Raw genomic sequence first — 15,000 nt, forward strand, 5'->3', positions numbered from 1 at the left:
CCGCGTTAAACACACAAATTATTTATGGCGGAGGCTTGTGGACGGCCTGCGTGGGGAGAATATCAGATTTGTTTCTCGTCTCTTCCCTTCTCTTGTCTGACTCTGTGGCTGCAGCCTCAGTTTGCACAGGTGATCATCGTCGTCAGCGGCAGCGACACTTCCTCCTCGAGCATCGCCGTCCAGGTTACTCCTGCACCGGGAGCCGCGGCCAGACTGTGAACAGCCGATGATACGGTCGGAGACTTAGCTCTAAATCAAAAACACATTTATTTATTGAGTGCGTTACCACACAAGCAGAGCATTGTTTTTATTTCAACTCTTTACACCTTTGGCTTGTGAGCTGCCGTTTTCGAAGCCTCGCGTGTGAGAGGGACGCCTGCGACGAGACCACGATCAGAACGAGCTCGTTCATTGGTTCCCTGCTCCTGGATCTCCAAAGATGGCGTCCGACGACGGAACGTCGCACATATTTTCTCTGATTTGACACTTTGTAAGCTTTTTAATGCCGCGTTTCATTTGGTTATGGTTCGTTGTCGTTGAACACTACATTCAACATTAAACGACCTATTAAAACGAACAATATGTTGGTTTTAAAAACGAATAATCACAACATCTAGCCCTCTGCTTTTCTGCCTCATTCTAATATCTGCCACCGTCAGAGGACAAAGGGAAAACTCCGGAGCATGAGGTGCCGATCAGGCCTCGTCACGATAACTACTTTTTGTCGCACGATATATTGTCCCAGCGAAAGTATCGCGCTAGGCGACATTATCGTCCTTTTAAGACCATTGTTTTGATTCTGAATCATGTGAGCTCGCAGTATATTGGTCCTACACGATTTGTGCTGCTGCTCAGAGAAAGGTGAAAGCCAACATTTTAGAAAAATCCATATTTACTGACATTCTCCAGACCAAACACCTGCTCGTCCACCTGCACCTGCAACCATGCACCCATTGGACGGCACCAGCTGTCAATCAGGCTGTATCCACGCCCCCAAAACATCCGGTGCCTTGTGGTCTATTTGACTGTAAATGATCCATAATGTACAAAATGAACATCATGTATTGAAGAAGACTTGAAACTAGAGATTGAACCATAAACTCCTCAGGAAAAAATGTTTTAGTGACGTCATAAATCCAGTGAGAGTCATTTTTCTCATTGACCTTCTATAGAAACAACCAGGGGAGTCGCCCTCTGCTGGTCAGTACACAGAATACAGGCTTCAGGCACAACTTCACTGTTCGGACCCGGACACTACGTCCACGATCTTAAACCGTCAACTCTGCTGAGTTCACAGATCAGAGATTGATCACAAGACACATTAAGGTCACGTCTCGTTAACACTGCAGACATCTGTGAATTTACAGTATTAGCAACGCGCCCGTCTGTGTGTGTGTGTGTGTGTGTGTGTGCAGCCCGCCTGTTGCCGTGACGCAGGCTCTGATAAGCCGTGTGACGCAGCAGCACCGAGGGGCCGGTCTCTGACCTCTCGCGGCCCTTTGTGTCAACAGCGTCCACACAGACAACGCCGCTCGTTGTCGTGGAGCCAATGAGAAACAAGTCTCAGTGACAAAAAGCCCCCCACCAAAAAAAAACCAAAAACCTTTCTTTGACAAACAATATCGGCAATATCTGATGAATGTGATGAGCATCGCACGCTGTCGGTCAGCAAACAAACAGACAAACAGAGAAAAAACGAAGGCGTCAACCATAACAAAGCATGAGGGACACACGCACACACACACACACACACACACACGTGACAGGACGTCAGGGCCTGTGTTCCTGTTTCAAATAAAAGACAGTTTGATCCGAACGCGACTCTGCATTTAATAGACGGAGCCGCTCAGAACCGTAGGAAGGTGGAAACCGGTCGATCGTGTAGTTTCGCTGTTTTTTGCGAAGCAGCTGTGAAAACACACGTACGAGACCGAACGGCCCGAGAGAGTAAGAGACGAGCAGACGAACAGATTCATAAACACGATGAGAATGATCTGCACACGGCGAACAGACGACGTCTGCGAAGGCGTCGGCCGGTTTCACTGTACGTGACGGATTCAGGGCGTGAAACGGAGAAATAGAAATACAACTACTGACGAAGTCTTGAGATTATATTGTGTCATATGTTGGTCCACAAATGATGATAATCTTATTTTTGTAAAAGGTGGTAAACACTGATCGGTTTCCTTTGTGGATCTTTGTCATTTTTTGTTGTTGCTCACGTCTCTGATTTGGACATTTTGTTGTTGTTTTGACCGTATATTGTAATAAATATAGTTTTTTAATTTCACGTTTAATGGACATGTTCGTGTAAAAATGTCAGTTGGTATGAATAATAGTTTCCAACAGCTTGAAGATGATTTTGAGGGAGGATTTTGGAAGTAAACTTCAAATTAGGATCTGGGGATATTTTAATATTAATTCATGATAACATTCAAGAAAAGCCTCTGTGTGGGAGAGAATAATTCAAAAACACAATAAAGCCCCTGAAAACTTGGTTGTGAATATTAAACATTTGTCATCGAGACAAATCATTTCTGACATAAATAACGATTAAAAATGTAAAAATGTATAGATCGTCGATTCAACTGATTCAAGAAAACTTTATTCCCTCACGGTGCAGGGCGCTGAGATACGGAAAGAAACTAAGAAAGAAGAAATACTTTTGATAAAAAGAGGAATAAAATGTTGTCGATAATCTCTGATCTGCTCTGAAGGAGAGTTTGGTTCACGCCGGCCGTACAGATGCTGCGGAGACTTTTACACAATCACAACTGTATTTTTTTTTACGTTAAAAAAAGATCTGCGGCACCGGCCCACAAATGATTCAAATAGTAAAAGTATAACAGTCAAAAACTCAGTTGTTCTCCTTCCTCGTGACTGTGTGACTGCGTGATGCCGTTTTTGAGATCATCACGGTGCCGCTGACCCAGATTTGGCGACACTACCCTGACCCCTGACCCTTGACCCCTGACCCCTGACCCCTTTGCCCTCTGAGGCAGGAAGGTCGGGTGAAGAAGTCGAGCAGCTTGACGCCGCGTCCATATCCTCATATCTAGGTCATTTAAACCTCTTACAGTATATGAACTAAAGTAAATGAATGGATGTAATGTAACTGAGTTTGAAATCAAAAAAATTGGGAAAAACCTAATATTTCGAAAACCACAAACAAAGAGCTCATATGATCAGCTGATTAATCGATTGGTTGACAGGCAGAAAATTAATCTAGCAATTATTTTGATGATAGAATAAATATTTATTTAGCAAAAATGACATTTGCCGCTTCAAATGTGAGGATTTTGTCCTTTAAGAAAAATGACTGTCACTCGGTTTTTGTATTGTTCGTGAAACAAAACATGACATTTGAGTCACATTGGGGGAAAAGGACAGTGTCCACGAGCATCTTTAAGAATCTTTTGGGCATAACTATAAATCAGCTGTGGCTATAAACGCACACATAAGTTACTCTCTTCACATCGGGACGAAGATTTCCCTCGCGCGTCCCCGTTAAAACGCGCAGCGGCAGCAAGGCACAACGGAAAGACGAAGCCGAGAGAGAAGGAAAAGGCAAAGAAAAAAAAAGAGGACGTGCGTTGACGTCGTCACACGCAACTTTTCTCATTATCTGCAGCCGTCAACAGAAACGCCGGCGGGGGTTAATGAGTGACCGCAGAAAGGGGAAACGCTCGCACGGCAGCGCGAAGCGGTGATCGATGACACCGTCTCACCGTGTCACACTGCAAACAGACGACCTGAGCTGATATCTCGTGACATTCCTCCAGCCGGCGACGGCGACCAAACGTCCAGGCCTGTGATGGATGGTGCCTCTGTCGTAATTCACGCGTTACCACCAGGTTCCCACCACAAGAGCCCGAACCGGCGCGTCTGTGCTTCACGTCGGTCGTCCCGCAAACACGCGTGGCAGAACGTGTCGCTGGATGGGACAAATGTCGGTTTTCAAATGTGGGTTGTCGGCCTCTTGGGTTAGTAAGTGTCGGTGTCGTGCGGTGGCCCTGTGAGCTCACAGCACTGCGACGCGAGAAAACATCTCATCAATCTGACAACGCGTGCGCACCAATTGAGAAAAAAGCGCGCCGCGAATAGACCCCGACGAAACGGAAGTGTTTCCGGAGGACGCTTAAGAAGCGACGCGCGCGTCTGGACACGCTTGTCGTTGCCGCGCATTTTGACTTTAAAAGTTAAATGTTTTTGATTCATTTCAACGTTGTGACCGCGGGATTGAGACGTGTGCGTCACTTTTAAGTGTCCTCCGGAAACACTTCCGTTTCGTTGCGGTCTATTCGCGGCGCGTTTTTCTAAATGCTGCGCATGTGCTGTCTTGTCACACTGATGAAGAGGTTTTCTTAAGTCGCGGCGCTGTGAGCTCTCAGGGCCACCGTAGTATCGGCCGACCCCCTGTAGTTCACAGCGACGACGTTACAGTGGAAATCAGCGCGTCGCCATTAACGCCTGTATCCCCCGATTGTTTTCATGGAATACTCTGCTCATAATAACTCTTTTCCCAGAGGAGACGAACAGTTGTAAAACAACTATGGCGGGACAGAAAGCGAAACCCCGCCCCCGTCAACCCCGTCCACCCCACCCAGGCAGAAAAGTACAAAGCGTCCCTTGTGTGACGGCACAGAGTCCTGAGTGATACTGCTTTATATCACGGTCTTCTCCCAGTGTCACACACACACACACACACACACACACACAAACACACACACACACACACACACACGCACACGCTGACCTTCAGCGAGACTCTCGGTCCTTGGCCCGACACACAAACAACACACTGTACACAAAGACCCATAAGCTCCCACAGTAAGTATGAAGACACAGATACAACATGGATACAGCGACACAGTGAAACTCTCTGCATCGTCAACATGGTCACACGGCATCGGCCTTTTCCCTCCTGGACGTTTTAAATGCAGCCAGTTATGTCAAATTACAGTAATAACTGTTTCCTGATGCGTTAATCGTCAACAACCTTCCTGTTTTTACGCTTCACACAAGCGTCACATGCTGATGAGACACAAACCAGCAACTGACAACTAGTTCCATCCTCAGTTATCACAATGTATAATCCACTGACAGGTTATTAAACATAAAGTGCTCATATGTCGCATTCATTCTGTCCCAAAACTGAGAAGCTGCAGAAGAAGAAGAAATAGTTTGGGTACTTTTGTTGATCATCAAAATAGTTGCCAATCAAATCTTACGGCATTTTGGCTCTACACATTTTAAACCCCGTCGTAAAAAGAGAATACAATAAAATACATAATGTTTTGTAAAGTACATCCTACTTAGCATTGAGTCCAACAGTCATATTCAGCTGACGTTTGTTTATGGATGACAAATTATTTTAAGCTATAAAATGTGTCATCTCTTTAAGATCTTACTGGATCTATGACTTTTTTTTTTAATATGTAGTAACGTGTGTTGTGACCTGCTGCTGTGACACTGGGGTTTCCCAGTTTGGGATCAATAAAGTTCATCCATCCATCTATTCATTTATCTAGGAGCCCAAACCGAGTTGCAGACAGAGACTGTGAAAGAGGAGCTGCAGGAAAACTGATGTGATTCCTGAACATTAGAGCATGTGGACCCAAAGCAACACGATCAACCTGAATGCGAGCGGAATGTGTCTCCTTTCACTTCATCCGTGGACCGAAAGGACGACCTGCGGACGGACGGTTTCTGTCCCGTCAGCGTCAAGAGGACGATCAAAGAGCCAAACGGCGTCTCTCACCTGTTTCCAGAGGAACTCGTCTTCCTGGTTGATCTGACAGGTGGTGACCACGTGTATGACGGACAGCACGGCGCCGCTCAGCACGGCCGCGCGCATCCTCACGGGCAGCAGCGTGTAGATGATGTAGATGAAGAACACGGACCACCATATGCCCTCGGAGGCGCTCCGCGGCGCCACCATGAGCACGCCGAACACCTGCACCGACACCAGCACGCCGATCACCAGGTAGCTGACCATCCACATGTAGTCCTGGTGGAAGCCGCTGCGGTTGCAGACCACCATGAGCGCCATGAAGAGCGCCATCGCCACCGACAGCGCCGACGAGTAGGCCACGTGCGGGGCGGCGTGGACACAGTGGAAGGTCAGCATGATGCCGCACACGATCACCAGCACGCCCATGAGCATCGTCAGGGAGCTCTGGTTCAGCCTGAAGAAGTAGCGCTGGTACAAGCGCTCCAGCTTGCGCGACTGGAATTTTTTGGACTGGAACACCCGCACCACCCGGAGCCAGCAGTCCGCGGCCGTCACCACCCCCGCCGCGCCGTTGGGACCCTCGTCGCCCGCGTCCCCGCCTCCCCCGTTACATCCCCCTTTCCGTCCTTTGAGATCGCCGTCGTCGAAGCCCAGGTCGACCGACTTCAGGCCCACCCCTTCCCCGGGGGCCGCTCCCCTCTTGCCGTAGTGGTCCTCCTGCCAGCCGCAGCGGACGCCAAAGTTGCCGCCGCCGCCCACCGCCCCTGCCCCCCCTCCGCGGTGGTGCTGATGGAGGGGGGCCCCGGAGGGGGGCTCCATGGCGTCCGGGTCCCGCAGACAGCTCATGTATCGCGGGTTGCAGAGAGATGAGCCTCCCTTCCGCTTGGACCTCTTGCCATTGCGCTCCCCCCACGCAGTCTTTCGGTCGTCCACTCTGGCGACTAGGTAACCACTGAACCAGGACATTCTGTGAGAGACAGACAGAGGAACGTCAAAGACACACGACAGCACACTACCGGTGTCCTGCGGGAGGATCCGGCAGCGTCTCGTCCTCCGTCCACCCGTGGAAGTCGTCCGTTTACCTGTTGGGGTTCTGGTACATGTCCCCGCCCTTTCCCTCGCCGCCGGTTCACTCATTTATCCCCCTGGGCGAAGTGTTGAAGAAGCGAGGAGGGGGCCACACTGCCGGGCTCGGTGGCAGGGAGGGAGGGAGGGACTGGATCAAAAGGGTCAAAATGTGCCCCGGTCGCGTCACCCAGCTCCAGATGTTTGGAGATCAGAGACCAAGGTGAACGAGGGGACCGGTCTCCGCTGCCAGGCCTCTATCTCCACGGATCCTGCTCGGTCATGAGTGAAAGAAAAACAGGGGATAAAAAGCCGATGAACAAATACGTGTGTGACAACACATTCAGATCAGATGAGACACATCACTGCGTGAAAGCCTCGTGGCGATGAACAAGTGCCTGTGTCACGTTAAACTCTTTCAATAACTTGAAAAGAGCAAAGAGCAAAGAGCAAAGACGTCCTTCATCCAGAATCTGACGGGAAACAAAAGGCCTCATCCATTTTTCCCTAATGCACAGACGGTAAATCACATTTCCTGGATAATGCATGAAAACAGAGACAGAATTAGAGAAGAAGAAGAAGAAGAAGAATCAGAGAAGAAGAAGAAGAAGAAGAAGAAGAAGCCAATTGGGAGAGTGGGGGGGTATAGGACCAAAATAGCTGCTCTGGAACCAGAACTTGCTCAGTTTGACCCTCGTGCAACAAACAGGCCTTTTTAGAGTCGGTCGGCCGAAGATGAAGAAGAACCACTTCTGACTGTGCAGCTCTGCTCGTCGTCACGATCAATAAGGGAAGACGGGCAATAAATACAGATCAATGCAGCAGGACAACAGGAAACTGTCGGGACAAATATCAGGACGGCGACGGTTTATATAAACCACGACAGGATCATGTGGCCTCGGGCAGCATCAGATGGAAGAAAACTAAAGTTGTTGAGTCAGAAATTGGTATGAAATCGAGCCGCAGACTGTACCAGGGGTATAAAACAGGACGGACGGACACACACACACACACACACACACACACACACACACACACACACACTCAGAAACCAGCCCTGTGAGAGTTCTGTTTTGATCTCAGTGATCTGGCTAAACTAACTTAATTTAAATGAATGGAACGTCTCTTAAAGCCACAGTGTCTAACATTTAGAAGAACTTATTCACAGGACTTGAATATATTGTCCATAACTCTGTGTTCATATATGAGTTAAATATAGTTCCATGAGGTGGATCCGTGTGAGTCTCCATGTTTCTAGGTTGGATCATAAATGTGTGTTATTCCTCACAACACCGGGATGATTCTACTGTATGTGAGGAGGATAAACTCACATGCTCCTGACACCAAATAGGGAAAGAAAAAAATCCCCCTTGTTGATCTTTCTGTGATGCTCACACTCTTTATAGTATTTTTCTATCTGTTGTGACGTCACGGCAACGTCACCTGAAGCTCTTAGAGTAAATATAATAATCGTCATCATTCACTGTGGCTCATTTTCCCCTTCCGCCTGATTCAATTAAGGGGGAGAGAGAGGGAGAGAGAGAGAGAGAAAAAACAAACGTCCACATGTGATGTTGAGCATCGTCCACCAGCGGCGGATCGGATCTCACCGGGCCTCCGGGGCCCTGAGGCCCGCGGACGCAACGCAGCCGCTCCTGCCGCTTCTGCCGCTCCTGCCGCTCCCCCCGCTCCTGCCGCTCCCGCCGCTCCCCCCGCTCCTGCCGCTTCTGCCGCTTCTGCCGCTCCTGCCGCTCCTGCCGCCTCCTCGACCGGAGCGACGCTCTGAGCAGCTGAAGCTAAAATAGCATTTCCTCGCTACATCTCAGCCCCGCATGCATCCTCCTCCTCCTCCTCCTCCTCCTCCTCCTCATCCTCTTCCTCCTCTCAGCTGGCAGCGGATCGACAAGATTCAAGGAGACCCCCCCCCCCACCCTCCCCTCCCACCTCACCGGCTGCGTCCCTCACTCCTGCACAAGGTCGACCAGCAGCTCGCTCCTTTTCGCAAACGTTGCCAGTCGCTTTCTGTGCGCGTTTTAGCGTGGTGCGCGCGCACACACGCACGCGCGCGCACGCACACTAGCATTGACCGGACAGACGCTCCAGTGGCGGTGCAGCGAACAGAAAGTCATACATACATTGTTACAGTTCCAGTGTGTGTGTGTGTGTGTGTGTGTGTGTGTGTGTCCAGATGCTACAGATGCAAATGCCAGATCAGGCAATAAGAAGAGATTAATCAGACTTTCTCCTTTTTCTGTCTTCATATATATAAACATAAATATGTATATATATGTTTTGGATGGTGTGTGTGTGTGTGTGTGTGTGTGCGCGCGCGCGCCCGCATTCAAACAGCGTAGGCTTCTTGTTACATAACAGCACCACGGCCTGTGTGTGTGTGTGTGTGTGTGTGTGTGTGTGTGTGTGTGTTGAGTCTGCAGCAGCGGCGACGCGACGTCGCCGAGGATCTGCGACGCGCAGACGAACATGGATCATAAACAGAAACATGTTGGTGCCGCTGCACATTCCTCAGCATCAGGCCGCAACACTGCACATCCCAGCATCTGTGCGTGTGCGCGCGTTTGTGTGTGTGTGTGTGTGTGTGTGTGTGTGGCTGCAAGTCAACTTCAGAGTCATGTGTTCGATGTGATCTCAGCTGCTGCTGCGAGTGATGAAAACACTCGTCAGCTGTTCGGCCGCAGCTCGTCACACCGACATCATGTCGTTCTTGTTGTTGTTGTTGTTGTTGTTAGACGTGTTGTCATCACATCCGTGTATCGGTGGGAACGTCCGCTGACCGGTGGATCATCATCATCATCATCATCATCAGCGGCGGCGGCGGAGCGGAGGCCTCCTCGCCGCTGTCGCCAGCCTTGTCATTCGCTCCGGCAGGAGGCGGCGGGTTGACGGAGCGGCGGCGGCGGCGGCGGCGGCGGCGGCGGCAGGAGACGTTGCGCGCGACGGGAGAACATGTGTACAACACCCGGGGCCGGACGTCGGCCTGCGGCGTGCAGCGGCGGCGGGACTCACCGTGATCATCCTCTCGCTGTGTTCCGCGTCGGGACCGCGCTCCGTGCGCTCGGCGGCTCGCGGCGGCGGCGGAGGAGCATCGGCGGCACCGGCGGCCCGCGCGAACGGTCCCGGCTGGGGAATGTGTTGGTCGCCCGCCGCTGTCGTCGCCGCTGGATCGCCGCCTGTCCGTTTTTTCCTCGCTCCACTCCCTTTGCCTCTCCTCCCCCTGACCCTCTCGGCTCCAAGCACCGCTGTCAGACCGGAGGGGGGGTGTGCGGGGATGGGAACAAACAAGCACAACACTTCCGGTTACGGTTTTCCAAATTAAAAGCAGCCCTGCGACCAGCCAGCAGCAGCCATGGGGCCCAGGTGGATTCTGGGAGCTAGTGTTGTAGTCCAGACCACCTGAACCGAGACCAAGACCAAGACCAGAACCAGAACCAGACCAGCGCGAGTCCAACACAACGTGACACGCTCACGATCAAATGTGGACCGTCAACCACAGGAAGTTATCAATTTGATCTGAAACATCCACATTGTCATAAAAAAGACTCCGTCTGAAAAGTCATGTAGCACATTACATATGCTTCATTGCTCCTTGTAAAATGAGCACGGTAGTAGCAGCCGTCAAAGATTGGTGAGTGCTCAAAAGTACTTGCTGGTCACGTTATTGAAAACATCCAATCGCATCAGTGATATAACTGTAACAAACCAATCGGAGGCCTCTAAGTCCGAGACCGAGACAAAGCCGAGACCTTTAAAAAGTGGTCTTGCGACCGAGATTGGCCTCGAGTACGACAACACTGGGAGCTCATCTCATATGTTCTTGTCTGGCTGCTGACGAATTGACAAAGGAAGTTTCCTAAATCTCGAAGTGACCCAGAAGTATTTCATCAGCAGCCGTGATAAGAGCTGTTCAGATTCTCCAAATGCATAAGGAAAGTGCTTCAATGCTTCATTTCCTGTCTCCCTTAGCATATAGGGTACGCTGGAGCTTCCTATGTGAAAAGGAAGGAGAAACAGACGGCCCACAATTCATTGCGGCAGCGATATTTAACGTGACGCGCCATGCACGGACGTGGACGATTCAATCTGTCTCTTTGTACCGTGACGCGGAGACATGGAACAACCAAGATGGCTGCCACCGACGAGCATTCGCCTGGAAGCACCTGGTATATTTTTTAAATGTCTCCCACAAAAAACGACAGCGCGTGGTTCACAGACGTCGTGGACCTGAGGGGCCACAGGGCCAAAGGCTTGTTGTTCGGCCCCTTGCTGACCTACTGTACATGCCAGTGCTACTTTCACTTGAGCTTCAAGAAACAATAAGGTCATGTTTCAATCCTTTGTTTCGGCCTATAAGTAAAATCACAAATAGTAACTGTAATGTATGTCTCATGTGCGGGAAATAACAACAATAAACTACTTTCAATGGTAAAAAATGACATCTTTGAAATCTAATACTGAGGGGGAAACGTGTGATTGATTGGCAGTCGGTGTGCGGCAGGCCGGTTTGAGATTTTCACACACAACAACAGTCGTCAGTGTTTCCTCTTGTTACTCAGAAATGAAAAACACAAAGCATCAAGCGAGCGGCAGCTCTGCGGATGCCAACGTCCTGTCGCTGTGACGGGTCGGAGTCGGAAACTCAGACGGGCAGAAAACCATCTCAGGATGACACACGTCGAACCAAGGGGTGGACGGACTGCAACAGTTTTCTGAGCTTTTCACCATTTACGAGTTATACTGCATATATCTCTGTATTTCATAACGTTCTATTTAACTTTGAATATGGATAGACATGTTTCAAAACGTGAAGCAGTAGTTTCCTTAAACAACTGAGGCTCACGTGAAAAAAATTGTTTCTGTTCATCTCTACGTGCAGTGGGTGACAAAAATTACACTAATTATTCGGATTCACCGAGGACATGTCGTTGTTTTACATGTTTAATTTGCACTATGCTTAATCGTTGCACACCGAATCTATTGCATGTCTCGACCGGAGGGATCCGTCCTCTGTTGCTCTTTCTGATTTCTTCACTTCTTCCTGTTAAATCAGTTTTCAAGGGGAACGTTTTTCAGATTGTAAAAACTCCCTTCAACGCCAACATGTGATTTGTGGTACTGGGATGAATTATATAATGTGAATTTATTATTCATAATAACACAATCGCAATTGAAAGTAATTTGTTGACCTCTGCGCTTTTATTTTGAAATGAGTGTCCGCGCGGTTCCGGTGTTACGCTGGGGAACTTTGGCTGGTTTGACGCAGCTCGGCTCGCACCACGCTCACGTTCCCGCTGTCGGTGACTCTCCACTCCCCCTAGAGGCGACCGAGGGGCGGTGGCGTCCGGTGATGAAGAGGAAGGTGAAGCCTTCTTCACCTCCACCTGCACTTTTATTTCTAATCATTTAAAAAAAAAAAATCATTTTCAACATGGCCTTATTAACCTCCTGAGGGGGCCCCTGGGGACAGACACATGTTGGGCCCCTACACTGACCCACGTGTCGATCTAATCTTGAGATTAAAGAAATGACAAGGAACATTTTTTCTTACTATTTTCTGACTTTTATACTCTGAACAATCAATAGATTATTATTGGGAAATTATTTTTGATAAAAACAATTCCCAACAAATATATAGAATAAACCAGTTCAGGTTCTAAAACAAGTTCATTCTACAGTGCTGCACATTTCTCCCCAATTTGTTGTTCAGAATATTATATACCAAAATTATATGGATATGGTACGGTGGCCCCGAGGGTCAAAACACAACAACATTTCACAAAAACATGTCAAAATGTTACTGAGTAAATGTACTATCAGAACACTTATTCTACTCAAAATCACATTTACTGTTGATTGACAAAGACGTGATATGTTATGTATCTCTACATATTGTATTTGCATTGTTACTACAAAGAGTATACAGATGCAGTAATTAGTTACAGTTACTCTCTAAAATGTACTCAAACAACTCATTTTGACATAATTGTACTTAGTTATACTTAGCTTTAATGAGGTTTTAAGGGAAAAAAAGTAATTACTTCTACTCTTTTCAATCTTTTTGCATTAAATTTACTTCATTACTGAAGTTTTTCTCACCTGTAGATAGTCCTCTTCCTCAAGTAGTTATTTTTAAGAATACTTCTACCATTACAGTTATTATAAAGTAAGAATACTTTACTGCAGGTTTTTTTCCCTGCACTGTTTTTCATTTCTATTAAACAGTGTATTTTTTAGAATGTACACTGTAAAACATATATAGAGAGACTGAAAACCGTTTGACGTCAGAGTAGTTTTGTAAAGTAGAATAAAGTAAACCATATACTACAGCTCGTAAAGCTTCTTTGCTGTACCAGTAGTGTGGACTTTTATTATTGTACGTCTCAAATACAGTATAAATCCATCAGCGCCGGCAAAACTATACAACTTCTGAGTTCTAGGAACTGAATCGCAGCGGCGGGTTTCTAAGAAATATCTTCAGATTTATTGCCACAGTGTGTAAATCAAATCAGACACGATACAGTCGTGTTCACAGACGGTAACAGGTGATAACGGTCGTGTGACAACTTGTAAAGGTTATATTGGCTTTTATTAAAATCATCCTAGAAAAGATTTTGATATTGGAAGGTAATATCCACCCTCGATGTGTTGGTGTGTTTCATATCTATTTATTATGTTACTGTATGTGTCAATTTGTGTTTGATACGTTTTTGTATGAGAATTCACTTTTCACAAAATAAACAACAAACACAGGTTTTGTATTATTACGGAAAATGGTTGATTATGTCCTGTAAAACCAAAATGTGGTTTTATTCTCTTTATTACTTTTGTCTGAGTTGTGCAGTGAAGCTGATAACTCATGAAATCAACAAGTGTTTTTATTAACTCACTCTGAACATTGTGTTGTGTGTTTCTACTGTACATAAACTAAACAACAAAAACAACTCGTAAGAAAAAAAGCCACAATATATACGTGTGTATGTATATATATATATGTATGAATATATCTATCATATATACACATACATACATACGTGTATGTACATATATATGGATCTATATATCTATTTATATCTATTGTTATAAAAAGTATCAATCTCTTAATTTTCTTGAATTGTGAATTACAATATTTTTTAGGTAGAATGGAAACACTGACAGGTAAAGTCAATTCAATTCAATTTCATTTGTATAGCGCCATTATCCGCAGCTTACTCCCTGAATTTATTATAACTTTCTCTTCTTTTTTTAAAATTAGCTCTTGAAGTTGTTTTTGCATATTTGACAAATGTTTACGTTATAGCTTCATGGTTGAATTCACTTATTGTAAGTCGTTTCAAACAAAAGCGTCTGCTAAATGAATGTAATGTAATGTAATAATCTCAAGGCTCTTTATATATATATATATAGTCACAATATTACAGATATAACCCAACAGTTCCCATAAAGGAGCAGGTTCCACACGTTACGTTGCCCTGGTCATTCCCACTCTGTATTGGGGGGGGGCGGGGGGGCTACAGGGGCCCCGACAACGAACGTTTGCCCCGGAGCGCCCCCTGCAGGAGGTTAGTCCGGCCCTGCTCATCTGAACGGAGGTGCAGGAGGTGTCTCAGCAGCATCAGCAGCATCATCACTGTCCACCACACACTCACAGAGCCACATGCAGTGCGAGCGTGTCGAGGGTTCGAATCCCGCTTTAACAGCAGACGAGGCGGGAACCAGCCGGTCGGTGTCGGGTCGGATCGGGATGAACCAGCCCCGACTCCCCCGGATCCCTCACACTTAGTACGGACCTGCTCCGCTCGACGCGTCCAGTCTGACACGGTTCATATTTTACAGCTCGGGCTGTTTCTCCTCTCTTCCATCGCCCCTGGTCTCAGGCTCCATCCTTCCCATCGGAGGACCCCCCCCCCCCCCCCCCCTCCTATAGATGCTTCAGAGCCCCATGTCTGCCGCGCGCATCCCGCCTCCCCGCGCTCCCGATACATGGTGCAAGTCAGAATGTCCAAATCGCCCGTAGACCCGCTGTCTGCCATGGAGACCGGCCCGCAGTCGCACTATTTCCAGGTAAATCCAACACACACACACACACACTTTTTTTTATTATTATCCATAAACCCGTCGGCCGGAGGAGAGAGAGATCACCGCGGTCACTTCGTGTCTCGTCGCTACTTGTTGTTGAAATGGAAACG

General features: G+C 47.7%; 2 protein-coding genes across 4 annotated transcripts in view; one reads left to right on the forward strand and one right to left on the reverse strand.

Moving 5' to 3' along the window:
• LOC118316907 (adenylate cyclase type 6-like) overlaps positions 1 to 10,064 on the reverse strand; it is a 34,139-nt gene extending 24,075 nt beyond the window's left edge. The window contains exons 1-3 of one of the 2 annotated variants that reach the window (XM_047330825.1): positions 9,824 to 10,064; positions 6,817 to 7,071; positions 5,762 to 6,701 (exon numbers count right to left, since the gene is read on the reverse strand). In XM_047330825.1, coding sequence (XP_047186781.1) covers positions 5,762 to 6,701; positions 6,817 to 6,836 — 960 coding nt within the window. In that variant the 5' untranslated portion in view covers positions 6,837 to 7,071; positions 9,824 to 10,064. Of the gene's footprint in view, positions 1 to 5,761; positions 6,702 to 6,816; positions 7,072 to 8,409; positions 8,601 to 9,823 lie in introns of those variants that run through there. The other variant, XM_047330826.1, reaches the window with a different exon arrangement.
• Positions 10,065 to 14,389: 4,325 nt separating this feature from the next.
• LOC118316260 (voltage-dependent L-type calcium channel subunit beta-4-like) overlaps positions 14,390 to 15,000 on the forward strand; it is a 17,078-nt gene continuing 16,467 nt past the window's right edge. The window contains exon 1 of one of the 2 annotated variants that reach the window (XM_035643902.2): positions 14,390 to 14,875. In XM_035643902.2, the coding sequence (XP_035499795.2) occupies positions 14,795 to 14,875 (81 nt within the window). In that variant the 5' untranslated portion in view covers positions 14,390 to 14,794. The remainder of the gene's footprint in view (positions 14,876 to 15,000) is intronic. The other variant, XM_047330838.1, reaches the window with a different exon arrangement.

The sequence above is a fragment of the Scophthalmus maximus genome, chromosome 3 (assembly GCF_022379125.1).
Source record: "Scophthalmus maximus strain ysfricsl-2021 chromosome 3, ASM2237912v1, whole genome shotgun sequence".
Classification (NCBI taxonomy): Eukaryota; Metazoa; Chordata; class Actinopteri; order Pleuronectiformes; family Scophthalmidae; genus Scophthalmus; species Scophthalmus maximus.